We start from the raw sequence: 17,587 nt of genomic DNA on the forward strand, positions 1-17,587 counted from the left end.
GGATTTGAATCCCTCCACTTTTCTTCTGATGCATAGATTCCTGTTTGTGTCCTTCAGAGCATCATGTCATGATTGACGTTTATGTAGTTTTTTAGTTGTTTATAGAAGATCTTTCTGACTAAACTATAAGGAGTACAAGGGCAGGGGCCATATTTGTTTGCCATTTCATACCCAGCCTAGCACAGACTGGCATGGGGTAGGCACTTAATGAAAATTTCCGCTTACAAGAATGAGTGAGGTCTTTATCTCTTATTACTTGGGTAGTTTCTCTTGATTGATCCCAGAGTTCCTCATTAGGAGCAGAGTGGGGTGTGCTGAAGCCAGGGGACATTGAGGACAGAGAGAAAACCTTTAGTAGCCTTGCCTTTAGAATCTGTGGCTGACATTAGATGCTTTGATATTTTAAGGTGTTCTTTTGTATAGAAAGTTATAAGTGAGGAAATTTCAGAGAGAGAGTATTGGTACCTTGAAATATCTATGGGGTTTTTGGCTGTTATATCAAAAACTTGATAAATCAGTGACATATTTATGTTGAAAAAGATGCAGAGTCATAGTAGTTGCACATATTTTGTTAAAGAAGAGGTGAAGTTTGTTCTGATTTGGACTGCGGTTCAAGGATGGGTGCTCTTCAGTAGAACCATTTCCAGGCTCACACTTTCCTCTGTTACAACCATTCTTAGATCTTAATTAGGTAACTGGGTACTCAATGTAACCAAAGAGAGTTCTGAAAAGCCACTGAATCTAGGAAGGAGAGTGGCAAAGGCTAAAATAAGGAATAAAGACACGATCTCAGAGGTAACCAGATGAAAGAAAGGTGGTTAAAGGAATCAGTTTAAAACTGTCTCTTTTTATCACTGTGAAGCATGTGGAAGGCCATGTCCCCCCATCTTCTTCATTGTTGGGCTAGAACTGGCCCCAAGAGAGACACTTGATAATATCCAACCCAGGGTTCCTATTGATGGACAAAGAAGCTAGTAATGGGTTCATTAGTGTATGCATGTGAAAAGTGAATCTGTTGTAGGTGTAAGTCAAGCTCTTCCATGGGATTGCAGAGAAATCATTCCAATAATCCATGCACAGGGGTTGCGATATAGCAAGGTTTATTCAGGTGGAAGGAGATCCCTGGGTTTCCAGTGTCTCATCTGGAACTCATCTGGAACCTGAATGAAACAAGTAAACTGTGTCATCAGCAAGGCTAGAACAAAGGCCAGTGTCCAGAGTTTTTGCTTCATATTAAAACTTAGTCCTTTGGAGCCCACACAGTCTGCCACAGCCCCGGTAGCTGCTAGACCCTCTATGGTCATGTGCTTCCGGGTGAGAGAGAACACATGAACACATGGGGTGAGGGAAGATCACTGAGTGAGAAAGAGGGAGAGAGAGCATCTTTGTTCTTCTGAGGCTATATCCAGGAGTTTTTGCAAAATAACCAATCAACTTCACAAGCCTTCTTGGGCTTTTGATAGGTCCACACCCTCTATGGTCAAGCATCACCTCCTGTGCCACAATCCAGTACTGGAGCAGGGAATGGAGGGGTGTTAATTCCCTTGGCAGAGCAATGACAATCCCCTGGGGTGTGAAGCTGTCACTTCCTGGTGAAGCAAACAGGTTCATGCACCCCAGTTTACTAAGTTCAATGGCTCTCTTTCTTATTAATAGCTAGTTAATCTCTTACAGTAACAAACCCAGGAATGTGGAATTCTACCAATGTTTGGTGGCTGCCATGGAACCTAACATTTTAACAGTTCAATAGTAATCGAGTCTTTTTATTTTGAAGGCTGAATTAAAAAACAAAACAAAACAAAACAAAACCTCATAGAAGCAGGGGAGATTTCAGCATTTCACTTCCCTCAATGGGAACAGATTTACCAGTGAAAATTCAGATTTGAAAGCTAAAAACAAAACAAAAACCCTTGTGTTTCCCCCCACCCCCCCAATTTGGAAACCAAAAAGTGCATCATTTCAGAAAGGTATTCTGGAGACCTCTTCCCAGTATGGATTGGTTGGGAATAAAAGCTTGTGTGTTTTTGGTGTCTCTGCAAACACATCTAGGAACTCATAAAAGCCGCAATTTACTATCTTGTGGTGAGAAGGAATTTTGTGACCTTTTAAGAAATTTTGTTTTGTTTTTCTTAAGAAGACCAGGATAAGGAAGTGAGCCAAATTTCTTGGCAATGGGAAGATTGCTTCAATGCCGTAGGCTTGCATTCCCAGAAGCGTAGAGGGCTCTGTGCAAGCCAACTTGTCATCAACTTGTCCTGCCTGTAAGTTCCTAAATTTTATAATTACAAACTTGTCCAGATTTCCACCCACCCTTAGGTTTTGTGGAACAGATGGCAATCGCAACCATGGAGACATATTCATGTTAACCTCCACGCTTCCAGGGGCTCCAAAGCCCAAGTCTAACAATACTGGAGCATGGAGTTGAAATCCAAAGATGTAGAGGTCTGCACGGAAACATCGGGTGTCATTCTGGAAGGAAGAACAAGCAATTTCGGACACAAGGAGCAAACTCTTGTGTGCTCACCACAGTGTTCTTGTCTCTAAAATTGGAGTTGTAGGGAGTGATACTCATGTCTTAATACCTTTCCTTGACATTTGGCCACATCTTTCTTAAAATATTCTCTTTCCTTCTTTACCTTACCCCCACATTTTCTGATCACTCCTTGTCAATTATATTTGTGAGAGTTCTTCTTTTGTTCATCACTTAAATGAGTAAATTCCACTTGAATCACTTAAATTCAAGTGGAATTTATTTTGTTCTCCAGGGGACAGTTGGCAATATCTGGAGACAGTTTTGATTGTCACAACTGGGGGTGAGTGGGTGCTCCTGGTGGCTAGTAATTAGAAGCAAAGGATGCTGCTAAACATCCTACAATGCACAGACAGCTCCCACAATAAAAGATTATCTATTCTACAACATCAGTAGTGTGGAGGTTGAGAAACTCTGGCTTAACTATTGCTGTTCCACAGTGTTTGTTCCAAGATCCTTTTTTTTCCTAACTCATACACTCTCTTAGGGCCTTCTCATCTACTTCCACTAGGAAAAAAAGAGAAAAAAAAGTCATACCTATACTCTGTTGGCTCCCAAATCTTATCTCTAGCTAAATTTCTGAACACGAAACTCTTGTCTACCATCCTATTTGGCATCTTCAGTTTTACGTTCTACAGGCAGCCCTTTTGTTTTGTTTTGTTGTGTTAAGAAACAAAGTTCATAATTGAAAAATTAGTCTGAAATATATCATTACTTATTTCTTAATAAAGGGGAACTAAAATTAACTTTTATTTTGAAAGAACAAAACACAACTTAATGACACTCCATAAGATAATAAGATACAGTATGATATGACACAAAGGCTGTTGAAGAGAAACCCCTAAGTCTTTTAGGTCAGAAAGATTTTCACCTAGTGAGTGAAAGAGAAGTCGGTCTCTGCATTAAACAAGAACTTGTTGTCTTTCATTGTGGACTCCAAGGGCTCAACTCAGGGTCACCTATTATTGTTTATCACTTTCAGAGGCTCCACTATAAAATGCTTCAAAATTAGCCTAGCCCTAGTTCTGCAGGGCTACAATACACATATATGTTAAAATTTATTTATTTTTTTAGTTCTAGGACCATATCTTAGATACTTCTTAATTGTCTGGTGTGCTGAAACATAACTGCTTCTCATGAGATATTTAATAGTTATTGAATGAGGGCATTGCCCAAGCAGACTTCTCTTTTTCTTTTACCTCTAGACCCACTCCCAGCCATTTCCTCCTCTACTGTTAGGACCCCCACAATGATCTCATGGGCCCCTTCCATAGCCTGACATATAGATTAACTCTAAATCAAACAGTTACTTGCATTTGGGAATACCACCAGTGAGCAACTGTCATTCTAGCACAATGGTGGGTGAGTTCCTTTCGGAGCACCCTGGGGGTTAAGCAAGGGAAAGTTGGAAGCAGGAAGGAGAATGTATGGAAACGGGTCTCTTGTGGATCAATCATGTGGGGAGTTTGGAACCCTGCCCCAGAGCTTGTGCTTACAGGATGCTTTCCTAAAATACTGTTATCTCCCAGGGAAACCAACTGCCTACATGTTCTGAGTCCTTTATTCACATCACAGTGAGATATCTGAGAGGAAGGGACAGTGCCCTGAGAAATGGTGGTTCTCAAGCAAGAACAGATCTCTGTGCTTCCCCAACTTCCTCTTTCTTGAAAAGAACAGTCTTCTTCCTCCAACTTGAAGCAGGTTTCTAAAGAGCTGCCCATCTGTCTATGTCTTAAAAACAAGTCTCCATGTGTGTTATGTGGAGCCAGGCACAGAATCATAGAGGAAGGGTGAACTACAGATTAATACAGAGGAGGGGGTATAAGAAGATGTCAAGCAAAACCTGAGGGATTTCCACTTGGCCCAATTTTGGAATGGAGAGACAGAGGTCAGTGGGTCCCAAGATTAACAAAAAACAGCTTCTGCTGGCTGCATATCTTCCAGCTTCTGCAGGGTTGCCAACTCCTGGATGTTGTTGACACCCCTTTATTGAGTCTACAGTTTAGTTACCATGATATGGGTACCCAGGGGTTGTTCCCAGGAGTCACATTTTCTTGCAAGTTTCTCCGTGACCCACAATACCCATATTTCGGGATTTGGGGTGCAATCCATACTCATTACAAAGGGTGAAGACAACCAGCCTAAAGTGGGACTGGCTCTGTGACCCTGCTGCTATGGACACAGCCCAATGTATAGCTGCCCATGTCAGCTGAATCTGGATTGCAGCTGCTGTCTTCTTACACCAAGATACTGGATTGCCTTTCCAAGTTACGCAGAAGAGCTCTCCCTTCCTCCTTTTCTGCCCCATTCCATTGTTTCATTGATGCATTCATTAATGCCACAGATATTAAGTAGCCAGGGTAGTCTGAGCATCAGTCTAGGCACTGGAGGTAAAATGGTGACAACTTTAAGCTTTGAATTGTTTCCATCTCTAAGGAAGGTTTGTTCAAAATTAGGTGAATGCAATAATGTGATGCTCTAAAGGGGATGAGTGCAGGGAGGTCCAGCCACACTGGGGAAGGGCACCTGATGGATGTTCCATATTCTGCCCTGGAGTCAGTGATATCTAGGCTGAGCCCTACAAGGTGAGAAGAAGGTGTGAGAGCTGAGAGAAGAGAGGGATAAGTGTATGATGTATCAGTGGTGAGAGAGGGAACTATGGTGCAGAGTAATCTGGAGGGAAGGACAGGGTGAAGGCTATAGGTGGGGGGCTTGGCATGAAAATAAGACAGGACAGTTTAGTAGATTACGAGAGACTTTGTAAACCATATTAAGGGCTTAATTCTGCTTTGCAATATGAAGGTTCAAATGAAAAAAAAAAATCAATCAAAAAACATTTATAAATCTGAGGGGAGAGGAAAGTCCTGAAAGAGGAGAGGGTAACAACCTCAAATTGTTTGTATTTTAATTCAGAATAGAAGAAAAATAGATGAAATTGACAGTGTAAAAAATTAAACTGACTATAATTAAGCACTGAAGAGTCTAGTGTGGACCAAAATGGCTGTTAGAAGGACAAACGTGTAACGTGGGTGTGATGTGGATGTAACATGGGCCCCAGAGGTAGCAGAAAAGTCTAGGCGCTGAGGTCCAAGAGGCAGGATGGTTTTCTTGATGAGAGTCCTTATCTGCAATAAAAGGGTGTCAACGTTACCATTGACTCTGTGATTTCCTCCATGCATTCAGATCTCTGTGTCATTAATAGCATAATACCTACACTCTTGGCTCTGAAAACAGAATAAAATACTGGCTATTGTCTTACTCCCAATTGGAACAAAGATAAAAGAAAAAACACTCATGAAGGAAATAGTATTCCTGATGGTCAGAAAAACTCCATAATTATATAATATTATCTCCTTGCTGGCAGAAGCCCCTTTAATAGATTGTGTTTTATTATTTTGCCTTGAGGTTTTATCAGTTTAGGGAAACTAGACCTCTGTTTTTGCTATGGGGACACATAGCACTGTCTACTATGATTTACTGTCCCTTAGATAAAATGCAATGGCAGAAATTTATTGGAGGCCTAATTAGTAGTTGAAAAAATTAGTTTACTTTTGAAAAAATGGTGTACATTTCATATCTCTCTTTTCATTTTGGCTGTCTGGAAAGGTATTGCTAAATTTGAATCTCAATAATAGTGGACCTGCAAGCCTCGGGTTGGTGTATTTGTGTTTCAGTGTTCTCCTGGGTCCTGATTTTCTTTCATATCTTCTCATGCTAATGTATGTGCTTTTGGTGGTAAGGTATCTCAAAGGTGGGGCTGGGTGAGAGAGATAAATTAAAGAATTAATGAGAAAAGAAAGGAATTTTAGGGAAGGAAATGGAATGAAACACAAGGATAATGAAATGACTAGTTTGAGTCGAAAGGAGGGTGCCTGTTGAGGTACTGTGGAAAATGGCAGAGAGATGAGCTTAGAGGAGTATAGGCATGGGAGTGAGGCAGCAGGGAGGCAGAGAAGGTTTTTGAGCACCATGAAACTTGTTCTAGGTAAGCTGGTCAAATTGCAATGTTGCGTCTGTATTGTACCAAAATAGGGGAAAACTAAGCAGGTGATGCTGGGGAAGATTAAAGAACAGGAAGTTATAAGAAGAATTTGAGGAGGAAAGTGAATCACATTTGGATATGAGAAGTAAAGGAATCAGTCAGTGATTACAGCAGGTGTCTAAGGGTGCAGTTACTATTGCCAGAGAGAGTTAATTTAGAGAGAAGGATTTGAGTGCTTTGGAGAGGGCTGGAGAGAGGAGGAGCACAGGAAGAGGAAGATATGCTCCTGATTGTAGGATCTTAAGATCCCAGATCTTTCTTTTTCCTTACCCTTAACTGAATAGGATCTACACGGCCACTTCTTCACCAGGCTAGACACCATCAAAGCCAACTAGCTTTCTATTAGAAGAATGCTGCTTTGAAATGTTGGCCAGACTACATATTAACCCAAAGAAAAACAGTGTAGGAAGTAAAAAATCACTTAGAAATTCTCCTTAGAAGATTCAGAAAGTTATCATTTAACCACTCATTTAATTCACACATGAGTTCATGAATAATGACATCCTTTTCTTCCTTGGCCCAATGGAGCAGTCATTGCTTTTTCCAGGTCAGTAGAGGCTACTTTTACTTCCAACATTTTAATATGAAAAAATTTTAACATAAAGCACGGCTCAGAGAATTTTATAGTAAACACTTGTATTGCCCACCACTTAGATTCTTCTATTAATAGTTTACCGTATTTGTTATATAATTCTATCCATCCATCAATTCATTTTATTTTGGTGCATTTCAGAGGAAACTGCAAACATTACTACTCTGCAGTAAATAAAACTACTTGTTTTTAATTTCTGTTTTTGAATTTTTAGGAGGCTGAGCTGTGTCAGCTCACCTATATAGACTATGTGGCTCTTTCTGTGGGTGGTTTATCTTCCCAGTCCTTCTTCCCCAGGCATTTGAACAATGACTCTTTAATTATAATGGTGCCTAGCCTATGCACTTAAGTTCCTAGAAAGTGGAGAAAGGAATTCTTACAAATACAATTATCTTCTAAACTCTAGTATTAGAGACAAAAAAGAAAAATAAAAAAGCCCCTGCAGGTAGTGTAGATGGAAGAGTGAAAAAAAATTTTTTCCCCTAGAGATATAAGCAGTTTAGCTTATGTCTACATTTCAGGGTTACCATACAGCAGATTGACTTAAAGCAAACTTTATTTCACCTTTAACAACCTAGGAACTATGGAGAATATAGATGGTTAGAGGCAGAAACTGCAGTGAGGGAAGGTGGTAAGGAGTGAGGTAAAAGTTTTTAGCTGTCAAATGGATGGTATTATCAAAACCAGAGATTGCCTTATGAGGTTTTAAAAAACAACTATTACTGTGTGTAGTTTTCAAGCTTAAGCAACATGATCCAGCAGTATAATAACAAGCCTGTTAACATGGCATTCTATTAAGCTTTATTTTGCTTCCATATTCACATCTCTTGTTTCATTTAAGTTTTAATTGATGTTTTGACCATGTGTTTGACCCTGAGGAGATTTTGTGAAGGCCTTCATTTTTCAAATAAATTAAGAAGTGATGTATTTAATATATACTAAGCAAAAATATCCACCTTAACATAACCAGAAATGAGATCTTGGTGCAATAAAACTTGATTTAAAACTTCCTACCCATTGACACCATAAACCAAAAATATTATCTTAGAGACTTGGGGAAAGGATGTCAGTTTGGGAAGAGCCAATGAAAGAACTTAATTCTCAGACCCAGGTGTTGCCTGAACAGGGGGAGGGAGAACACTGAGGCAAACGTGAAGTGGGCAACATTTTTATGTAAGTTCACTAGAAACAGCATGTGAATGAACAAGTCTCTCAGTGACCATTCCCAGAGCAGTTGTTTTGTTTTTCTTAGTCAACTCAACACAAGAGCTAGTTCAACACGAAAATGAAATAGAGGAAAGAGACAGAGATCATATTTTTATGATCATATGTTCTTTGATTTTTAAAATGTCTAAGCTCCCTGAAATTTTTCTCTCACTGGAGAAAATTAAGCTCTCCTGTCTCAGAGATAGGAGTGTGACCATCCTATTGATTCAGGCATTGGAACCTGCATGACGGTGAGGAGCTGTGGGCTCCACAGGCTGGCTCACTGATTAAGCCTGGCCTCTTTCACAAGAGCCAGGCAAAGGCATCCCATTGTAAGTTTCACTTAAGACACAGGAAGCTGTTTATGACAGCTACTTCTCTACTGGTATGAGGTGAGTAAAAGTAAGTGCTCATTACTTTTCATGTTGCCACTCATGTAACCCTGTAAGAATTTTCTATGGGCTGGTAAATTTTAGTTCTGAACTATGAGGCTATTTTGCAACCAGGGAATCAAAATGGCAATTCTTATACTAATGCTTAAATCAATATTTCATGCTTACAGTTCTGTCTCCGAGATATTCAAATGGAAGTAGGCATTACACCAAGGACAGAGGAAAAGACATAATTTACTAGAAAAGAATGGGAAAAGAACAACACTGTCCTTTTAGGTGATGCTTTTAAAATGAGATATTTAGGCAAAATCTACCAGAACAATGGCTTAATTGACAAGGAAAGATAGCTTCTTCCATGCCTCTGTTTATACTTACTATTGTTTCAGCCCATGGTGTTTTGTTTACTTTGGAAGAAAATATTTTACCCCCTCTGAGATAATTAATTTTTGTCAGCTTCACTGTTTTTAAGGGAAACTGAGAAACTGTTAATTGAAATACAGAATGAGTCACTGTTTTCAGCAATTTTTGGCAGCATTCTAATTTGTGTCAATCTCAGCCTAATTATTGGATTTTTTGGAAGTAGAAAGCATATTTGATTTTTCTCCTACTGAAGTTTTTCTTCCTTTTTTGTAAAAAAAAATATGTGCTGCTTGACGAAGGTTATATAATTTATATCAACATGAGGTGAAATACCAGTACACTTGAAATACCAGGAGGTTTATTGTGTCATGCCTGGCTCCTCACAGTAGCTAAATATTTAGAAAGCTCACAGAATGTGATCTTCTTCCTTTCCTCATTTCTACCCCCCACCCCAAAAATATTTCTTTTAAAGACCTTTTAGCGGGTATTAAGCCACAGTATATGGCCCTTCACTAATGACACCACTGAAGTAAACTTCCCAGAAGTAATCAGGAAGAATTCATTTGGAAATCCAATTGGATGTCACTTGCAAAGGTCAGGCTCCTAGAAGAGGTGACCAGTCATGCATCCCTGAGTTATTTGTTGTAAAAGCATTAATCACCGTGAACTCATTTTCCCCTAATGCAAACATACTACATTGTTACACAGGAATTCCGTTCCAAATGATCATTAATGTAGAGAGCGGAAGCTGCTGACTGTGGACAGGGTTAATAAAATCTGCCAGATCAATGGCCAGTGTAATGGGACCATTAATAGTTGCAAATAGAAGTTGGATCTTTCCTGGCTGTGGCAGGCTGAAGGCGGGTGGAGAGACAGTGGCTTTGCTGGGCAGGCAGCCCCATCTCTTACATCCTGAGGTGGCCTCTGGGTGGAAAGAGCATCCATGTCAGTCTCAGAGCAGTGCCAGGGCTCTGAGGTGGCTGTGGCTGGAAGCTTAGGCACCAGTTGTGGGCAGAGGAGGGAGGTGTGGGGTGACCGTGGGGACAGCTCTGGACATACCCCAGCTGCTTGTACACCACATCCCTCTGCAGACTATGGGCCAGGGCTCGTCTGAGCACCAGGTGCTGTACATGTCCCAAAACTTTGCCTCGCCTGCTCCGTATTGAGTCAGCAATGAGATGAAGAACAGTATCACAATAGGAGTGACAATCACAGCTACTGCTCACTAGAAGTCTCCTGGACCAAGGAGCAGCCCTTTATACACACTTATCTCAACCTTCAGAGCAGCACCCCTAAAACATGTGTGTGATTTATTTCATAACTGAGGAAGCTGAAGCTCTCAGACAGATACGGAAGCTAGCCCAAGGCCAGATTAAAAAGTGTGTGCCCTTAAAACACCTTTAATAAACGTTCCTTTATTGGAGAGAGGGACACAGAAGCTGTAGCCTAAAATCAGACCCCAAAAATATGCCAGGTATGACAGTGGATCAGAGGTATTTCTATTTGCATATTCAACCAGTCAGTGTATTCAGGACCAACCTTGAACAAAGTATATAAAAGGCATGGTTTGTCTAAAATCTTACCTCTCTTTGTTTGCTACTAAAATGTTGGTACCCAGGGCGTTTAAGAAGACTAAGTGCTCTGTGCTGCTCAACAGCATCTTTGACAAGGTTCCTCGGGGAAGCCCAGTAATACCCCGTACTTAAGACTTGCTCTTTCTCATCTCACCGTTGCCCCGTCAATACGTGTCTCATTTCCCATCATCTAAGGGTCTTGCTCTGCTGACTGACTGTACCTTAGCTAAGTCAGGTAAGGCCAGAGGAAGCTACTGCCTCCTGGGGCTGCCCCCAAGCACAAGCATGGTAGGACTGGCAGCAAGAGCCATCCAGAGCCAGTGCCCAGGTTTCCAGCAGCATAGCTGGGCATGGGAGCATGGTGATAAGGGCACTGTGATGTTCCTAAGTGCCCAGTGACCCCTGTACCCAAGGTGCTGACATAGCTGCCTCGGGGCTCAGGAATGGGAATGGAATGGAGCTTGCAGGTAAAGGTTATGGATGTAAGAGAAATGAAAGAGGAATGACAGATGTAAATATAAAAACTGTGAAATACTAACATTATTTGGTGCTCCCAATGAGAGCAGAGTATGGCAGAAGGGCAAATTTAGTGTGTTTAATAAATGAAAGGACATTTCACATAAACTCAAGTCACCTACCTTTCTTAGATCTGTCCCCATGACTAAGAGGGGAGCATGCTTAGTAGTCTTTTCACCTGAAAATGCCACTGTTACTAAAAGCTTATTTCTTTGATTACATTTATTTTTTTAAAGTAGTGTTAAGGGTTTGAAAGATGTGAGAAAGAAGATGGTTGTGAAGGAGAAGGTGAAGCATGGAAGGAGTGGAGAGGACATAGAGGGTTTGGGAGGGAGACTCTCACACGCCCTGCAGCACCTACCTCCCATCAGTAAGGGCCGAGTGCAACAGAAATGCAGAGCTGGGCTGAGACATGTTCTCTGGCCCCCAAGATCTTACGAGTACACATCGTAAGTGCTTGACTGCATGGCACAGGCTATAAATTCAGTCAAACTGAGTAAGAGACATTAGCAAGAGGAAAATTCAGAGACAGCATCATGGAAGATTGCGTAAGTTGTGAAGAACATGGACAATGTGAATGCTGGGAGAGAAAACACATTTCGCACAGTTGAGGCATGAACAGTTGTCTGAAGGTGAGAACAAGCATACTGGGTACAAAGAAGGATGAAGGAAACAGCTTTGTTGCAGTGGAGGAGGGCGTGTGTGCATGTGCACACATGTGTACATGAGTGTGCATGCACATGTGTGTATGCATGTGTGTATGCATGTGTGTTAAGAGAGGGAAACAGCAGGCAATAAGCAGACCAAGAAAGGGTGACAGCATTTTCCAAAGAAACTTGGTAGCCAGACAAAGGAGTTTGGAGAGCCACTGTAGGTCCTTGGACATTTGCAGAGTATGCTCTCAGACAAGTTGGTTTTTTTATTTTGTTTTGTTTTGGGTTTTTTTTTTTTTTGCACTGTGAGCAGGATTCAGACAAGTTTTGGAAAATTCAATGTGGTAGTTGTGGAAGAAGGTAAAGTGGAGGGGAAGAGAGAATGAGAAACACTAGGAAGTCAAGGCATCCTGACATGTGATTTGTCATCTTTTCTCCTCCAGCACACATTCATATTCCCCTTTGCACTGGCTGAAATCTTCCTCAGTCCACACTCCTATCTACCGAAGAAGAAAGGACTCAGCTTGTTGGCTGCTGTTTCCCTTGCTTACATTAGCAGGTAAGAATTGCTGAGAGAAAATCAACTTAGAATCATTGTTCAAGTAAGTCTCTGAGGAATATTCCAGAAACATACTGTTCTGTAAGAGTGCCTTCATATTGAGTTAATGGGGATTTTAGTCATCTTTAAATTTTCAAATAAGAAAGATTTTTATTGTTTGCTTTTGATACTCATGGAAACATCACAAGCCAAAAAATACACAGATGTGCACGCACACACACACACACAGCAAGGCACGAGTTTCTCATGAAGAATTCATCGTGGCAAAGCTACACATTATTTTCCCCAAGAAAATGTTGATATTTGGTTCCATTTCCAATTAGGTATTTGAACAGCTGAATGATCCAAGGCATCTAAATATATTTCTTTCAAAAAGGCATTTGGCAGGTTGGACATGCTAGGTTTGGTCCATTTCTGTTGCCTATATCATTATGGGTTTATTTGCATCAACATCTGGCACTGGAGCCCCTAGAGGGCTTTTGGGCAATTGTCCAGTGGCCGGCAGAACAGCCTAGTAAGGGGCGTGCAAGATCATTTTAGCAGTTGGTCTAGATTTTATCATTCAACCACCTGGTGATACTAATTCTCAGAAATACTGCCCAGTGAGTGGAAAACCCTTTTCCATTCTACAGACTTCTCATTTATTCCATGTTTTTGCTTAACTGAAAAGGGCATGCCAAGCATGATGCCGGCAGATCAGACGCTAATCATGATACTCCTTCTCTAGTCTAGATCCCCATAAACTGTTCATATCTGGTAATCTCCCGATCCCTATGTGGGGGAGTGAGTTTAATTGGGCACAGTACTCTGACAAAGCCAGATAGAGAACACACTCCAAAGGGGCTTGGGCTCCCAGTGCTCGCTTCATGGGCTCCATGAGCCTTTGTCTTAGAACAAGTGACCTTAGGGCCAGAACTCAGATGATAGTTTCTTTCTAGTCTTTCTTTCCTTTGTGGAAAGCCTTCTCCTTCCACCAGTCTGTGGCCCCTCTTTCCCTGAGTGCCCAAAGTCTTTCTTGCTCCTCTTATTTCAAAGAAAGTATTGCTTAGTAAATCTTCCCCAATATCTCAGTGATCAGTGTAGGCTGTTCCCCAGCCTGGGGCCTTTGCATTTTAACAAATGTCATTTTAGAGAATAAGGCATACATTGGTGACCTACCGGTAATTGATGTCTGGAGCACTGTGTTGGAAAGGATTCTGAGGTCCTACCAAAACAGAGTTGTGTTATCATTTAGCAATATCTTCCAATAGCATGAACATGGAGAGTGGCAGGATATGTGCCACAGATTTGATAAATCTGGCTTAACCCAAAGGAATAAGTTTCTAAAGACAGAATACCTGGGATGGGGTAAGAGTTGTATGTGTTGAGGAGAAGGAGGGCAGTAGCTGGTTGATTATGTACATGAATTTCCATAATCTGATTTTCCAGTGAACTTTAATCTTATTTACTCTTATTTATTTGCCAAGCGTAACTTTTGGAGTTCATATATAAGATAGATAGTACTTTTGATCTGTTATCTTTTTCTACCTAAAATCTTGGAAATTTATTATTGATCTTCAAATCTGATCTTTGCTCTTTTCCTCCTCAGTAACCAAGAAGGCACAAGAACACCTAAGTCCACTGGTATTTGGGGGGGAAATGCAGTGGGCCTAAAAGATGAGAAACAGTGGTCGAGAAGGCTTGACTTGTCAGTGCCTGATCGTGTGTTCTGACAATGCAGAGAACTGAGTGGTTGGGGAGAAGAAGTGCAACAAGATGGGGTCAGGTGTGAGTACATCGTATGTCCATTCAATTACTCACCAGTTCCAGGCACTTTGCTAAGATACCGAGGATACAGCAATGTACACAGTACCATGCTGCCTTTCAGGACTGTCTAGGAGAGAGAAAAATGTACACACTCTGGGAAGACAGGATGATGAGACTGTAAAAAGGGTAAATACAGGGTGCTGTGGACTCCTGAGGACTGGCTTCTTAAGGAAGTAATGTCTAAGCCGAGACCCAAAGAATGAGTAAGGGTAAGTCAAGCAGACATGGAAAATAACTTCAGGCTTAGGGATCAGCATCTGTGAAGGGCTGGAGAAGCTGAGAGTATGGCTGAATTATGGGACAGGGAAAACCTAGATCATGAATTCACATTAATGGGTCTGGACTTTTAAAAGAGATTTTTCTATGCAAAAATTTTAAGCAGAGGAATGAAATGATGTGGCTTATGTAAAAAAGATGATTAAAAAAGTTGATTTTGGCTGCAGTGTGGAAGTTAAAAGGACAAGGAGACCAGTGGTGGCATTAGTGAGGCTTGATGTTAGTCCACTGATGGCAATATCAATTGATATCAAATAGAATTATAGAAGGTGAGTGGGAGAAGGAGACCTAGAGATCATCTAGCATTGGAGACCTGAAACCTCAGTGGGTTAAATGACATGCCCAAAGTCATGTGGCCAGGGAAAATCAAGGCTGGAACTTAAATGCAAGTCTATTTCCAAATCCAGTTCTCTTTCTACTCTATTCACATGGCCATGTATTTTTTCAGTTCACTGCATGTGCAAAACATATTCTGCTAAGTGCTGGAGGAGTTGGGTATGAAAAAAAGCTTAACAGCGTCCCTACTGTCTAAAAGCTTTCATGCTGTTGTTTCCAGAGCTGTGCTTGTGATGTTAAAGTGATGTAATGGAGCAAGTGGAAGGAAGCACCAGGAGAAATGTGACTGGGTGGACCTCCTTATCATTAATGAAATAGTAAATCACAGTTTGGTCCATCAGGTGCTATTATTTCTAGAATAAATCAAATATACCTGTTTTTGGGCATGTTATGCTGCACCATTGACTGAAGCTTCCCTACCTCTGTCCATTCCCTGGCTAGGGGAACTCCGACTCTGCTGTCTGCTGTCTCTGCCTTTATGCAATGCTCTGGGGCCCATGAGCCCTCCTGGCCACAGATGGCCATCAACGAGCTCCACAAACTGTGCATATCCATGGAGATGTTTTAAGGAAGTGGCTGTGGATCAGCTGTTAGGCGTGCCTATTTGGATGGTCAAATAGGGAAACGGTATAGCAGAAATGAGGTCAAGAATATGGGCCCAGGCCAGACAGAGCGTGAGAAACAAACACGAGTCGGAAAAATGGCAATAACTCTGAGCTAGGGAAGCATTTCACTGCAGAAATCACATCACGGTGACCTAAAAATAATTACTGAGACCACTGGGACTGCCTTACAAGTGGAACTTACTTTTTGTTATTTTTCATATTGCAAAATTGGAGGGCTGGCCCCTAAGTGGGAAAGTAAAGCTTCACAAAGTAGTTATAACTGCAAATCTTTCATTTCCTTTGGAAAGCATTAGTCACCTATAAATATGGTAGTTCACTGACTCCTCCCTTCTCTCTCACCTCAAAACACCTCAGCTAGTTCTCTCTGAGGCAGTGGTGAGGAGCAGAAAAATAGAAATGTTCCTACTCCTGGCTCTTATTCATTCTTTTATTGAACAAATATTTCCATTAACACAGGGTTGGTCTTGCTGGGAAAAGCATAGTTATATAAAGCCATCTCCCAGCCTGTAGAGGGCTTGAACTTAATAAGTGGAGATAAACCATGCATACAAATTAGGAGAATAAACAATGGGAAGTGAGACAATGTCAGAACAAATACAAGGAGCCATAGAAATATGGAGAAAGAAGTGATTATGTCTTGCTGGACAGTGTGGGAAAGGTGTACACTGAATCTGGGACCCGAAGGACTGGCTGGATTGGAGCTTTAAAAAATGGGAGAAATTGAACAACACAGCATAGCCCCTAGCCTAAGGGAGCACAGATCACATTAGAACAGTGGTTAGCAATTCACTTTAGCTGGACCTCTTAGTGAAAGAGACTGACATGAAATCACCCTTGAACTGCCCTCCTACAGAGGCTTGCAGATGGCAGGCTAGAGGCAGTTAGACATAGTTTAGACCATGTGAGATTTGATTGTTGCCGTTGTTTGTTTATTTCTATGACACAGAGGTGGGAGGGAGAAGTATTCGTAACATGGCCAGAGAATTATGTTTTCAAAAGTCTCACGTGACAAGAGTGCTTAAAATGGATTGGAATGGCAAGACATGAGAAGCAAAACAGAATAAAACAATATACAAATAATAGTTATCTAGAATATTCTTCTCATCTAGTTTAATCACATTGTCTTATTCTTCATCCATGGTTATTTTATAGTTCCAGTGTCATCCCTCATCTGCATGCTCAGAGCACCTTCTGCCTGTGTGCAGGTGGTCCATCCCCCCAAGACCTCCATGTCTACAGCATTCTAAGAATCTGATGAGTGCTCACACATGCCCATGTTGTACACAGTTCTCAAAACTGCTCTCCCACACAGACTGTAGAGCCACAATACCTAGTCTTCTGGGACCAACAGCTCCACTTGGCTCTGCTATAAGATTAGCATTCCATCCCCACTGCTAACAATGCCAACACTACCATTGTCTATTGCCCATTAGTCCCCTGTGTTGGTAGAAAAAGAACAATGTTGCTGGCCACTACAACAGCCCCAGCTAGCTTGAACTGTATCACCACCTTGCTCTGGATAGACTAGAAATTTGCTGATGCCATAGGTACCTCTGCTAGTGAAAAATTACATGCAAAGTGCAAGTGTTGCACAGATATGCAGCCATAACTCAGCCTTGGGAGAGATATTTTCAGAGTCACTTCTCAATAGCAGCCTGTATGAGGCAAGAGAGATGATTTCTTTCTTCTATACTATGCTTACTTGGCATAGCAAAGCTGCCAGGGCCCCCAGGTTTAACAGTCCTCTAAATTAATGCACCCATTTATACATACACACTTATACATACAGACATCATACCCCCAGACTCTAGAATACCTTAAAAGCTGCCAGAGGACTGTATTAAACTGAGTTCCAGGATCAGCCAGCCACCTTGCCATATCTAGCATCAACAATACCCTTCTACTTCCACTAGTGCATTGTGTGAATTCTCTCCCAGAACCACTGCTACCCTTTCCTGAAATATGACCTCCTTCTGGGACCATCTAGATGCTCCACAGTTTCATAATCTCGAATCTTAATAAGGATCAGAATCCCAGTGCCATTTTTCCAGAGGACTCCTTAGCTCTCATATAAATGAACATAGGAAAATGAATATAAAAATGTCCCTTGTTATCAATG

The 17,587-nt window shown here is 41.3% G+C and overlaps 1 protein-coding gene across 1 annotated transcript in view; it reads left to right on the forward strand.

Annotated features, from left to right (window-relative positions):
• The window catches only part of ADTRP (androgen dependent TFPI regulating protein), a 67,596-nt gene that overhangs the window by 33,823 nt on the left and 16,186 nt on the right, over positions 1-17,587 (forward strand). The window contains exon 4 of the mRNA XM_054592079.1: positions 12,309-12,424. Coding sequence (XP_054448054.1) covers positions 12,309-12,424 — 116 coding nt within the window. The remainder of the gene's footprint in view (positions 1-12,308; positions 12,425-17,587) is intronic.

This window comes from Pteronotus mesoamericanus, unplaced genomic scaffold (genome assembly GCF_021234165.1).
Source record: "Pteronotus mesoamericanus isolate MK-2021 breed Mesoamerican mustached bat unplaced genomic scaffold, CSHL_Meso_final scaffold_31, whole genome shotgun sequence".
NCBI classification, from domain to species: domain Eukaryota; kingdom Metazoa; phylum Chordata; class Mammalia; order Chiroptera; family Mormoopidae; genus Pteronotus; species Pteronotus mesoamericanus.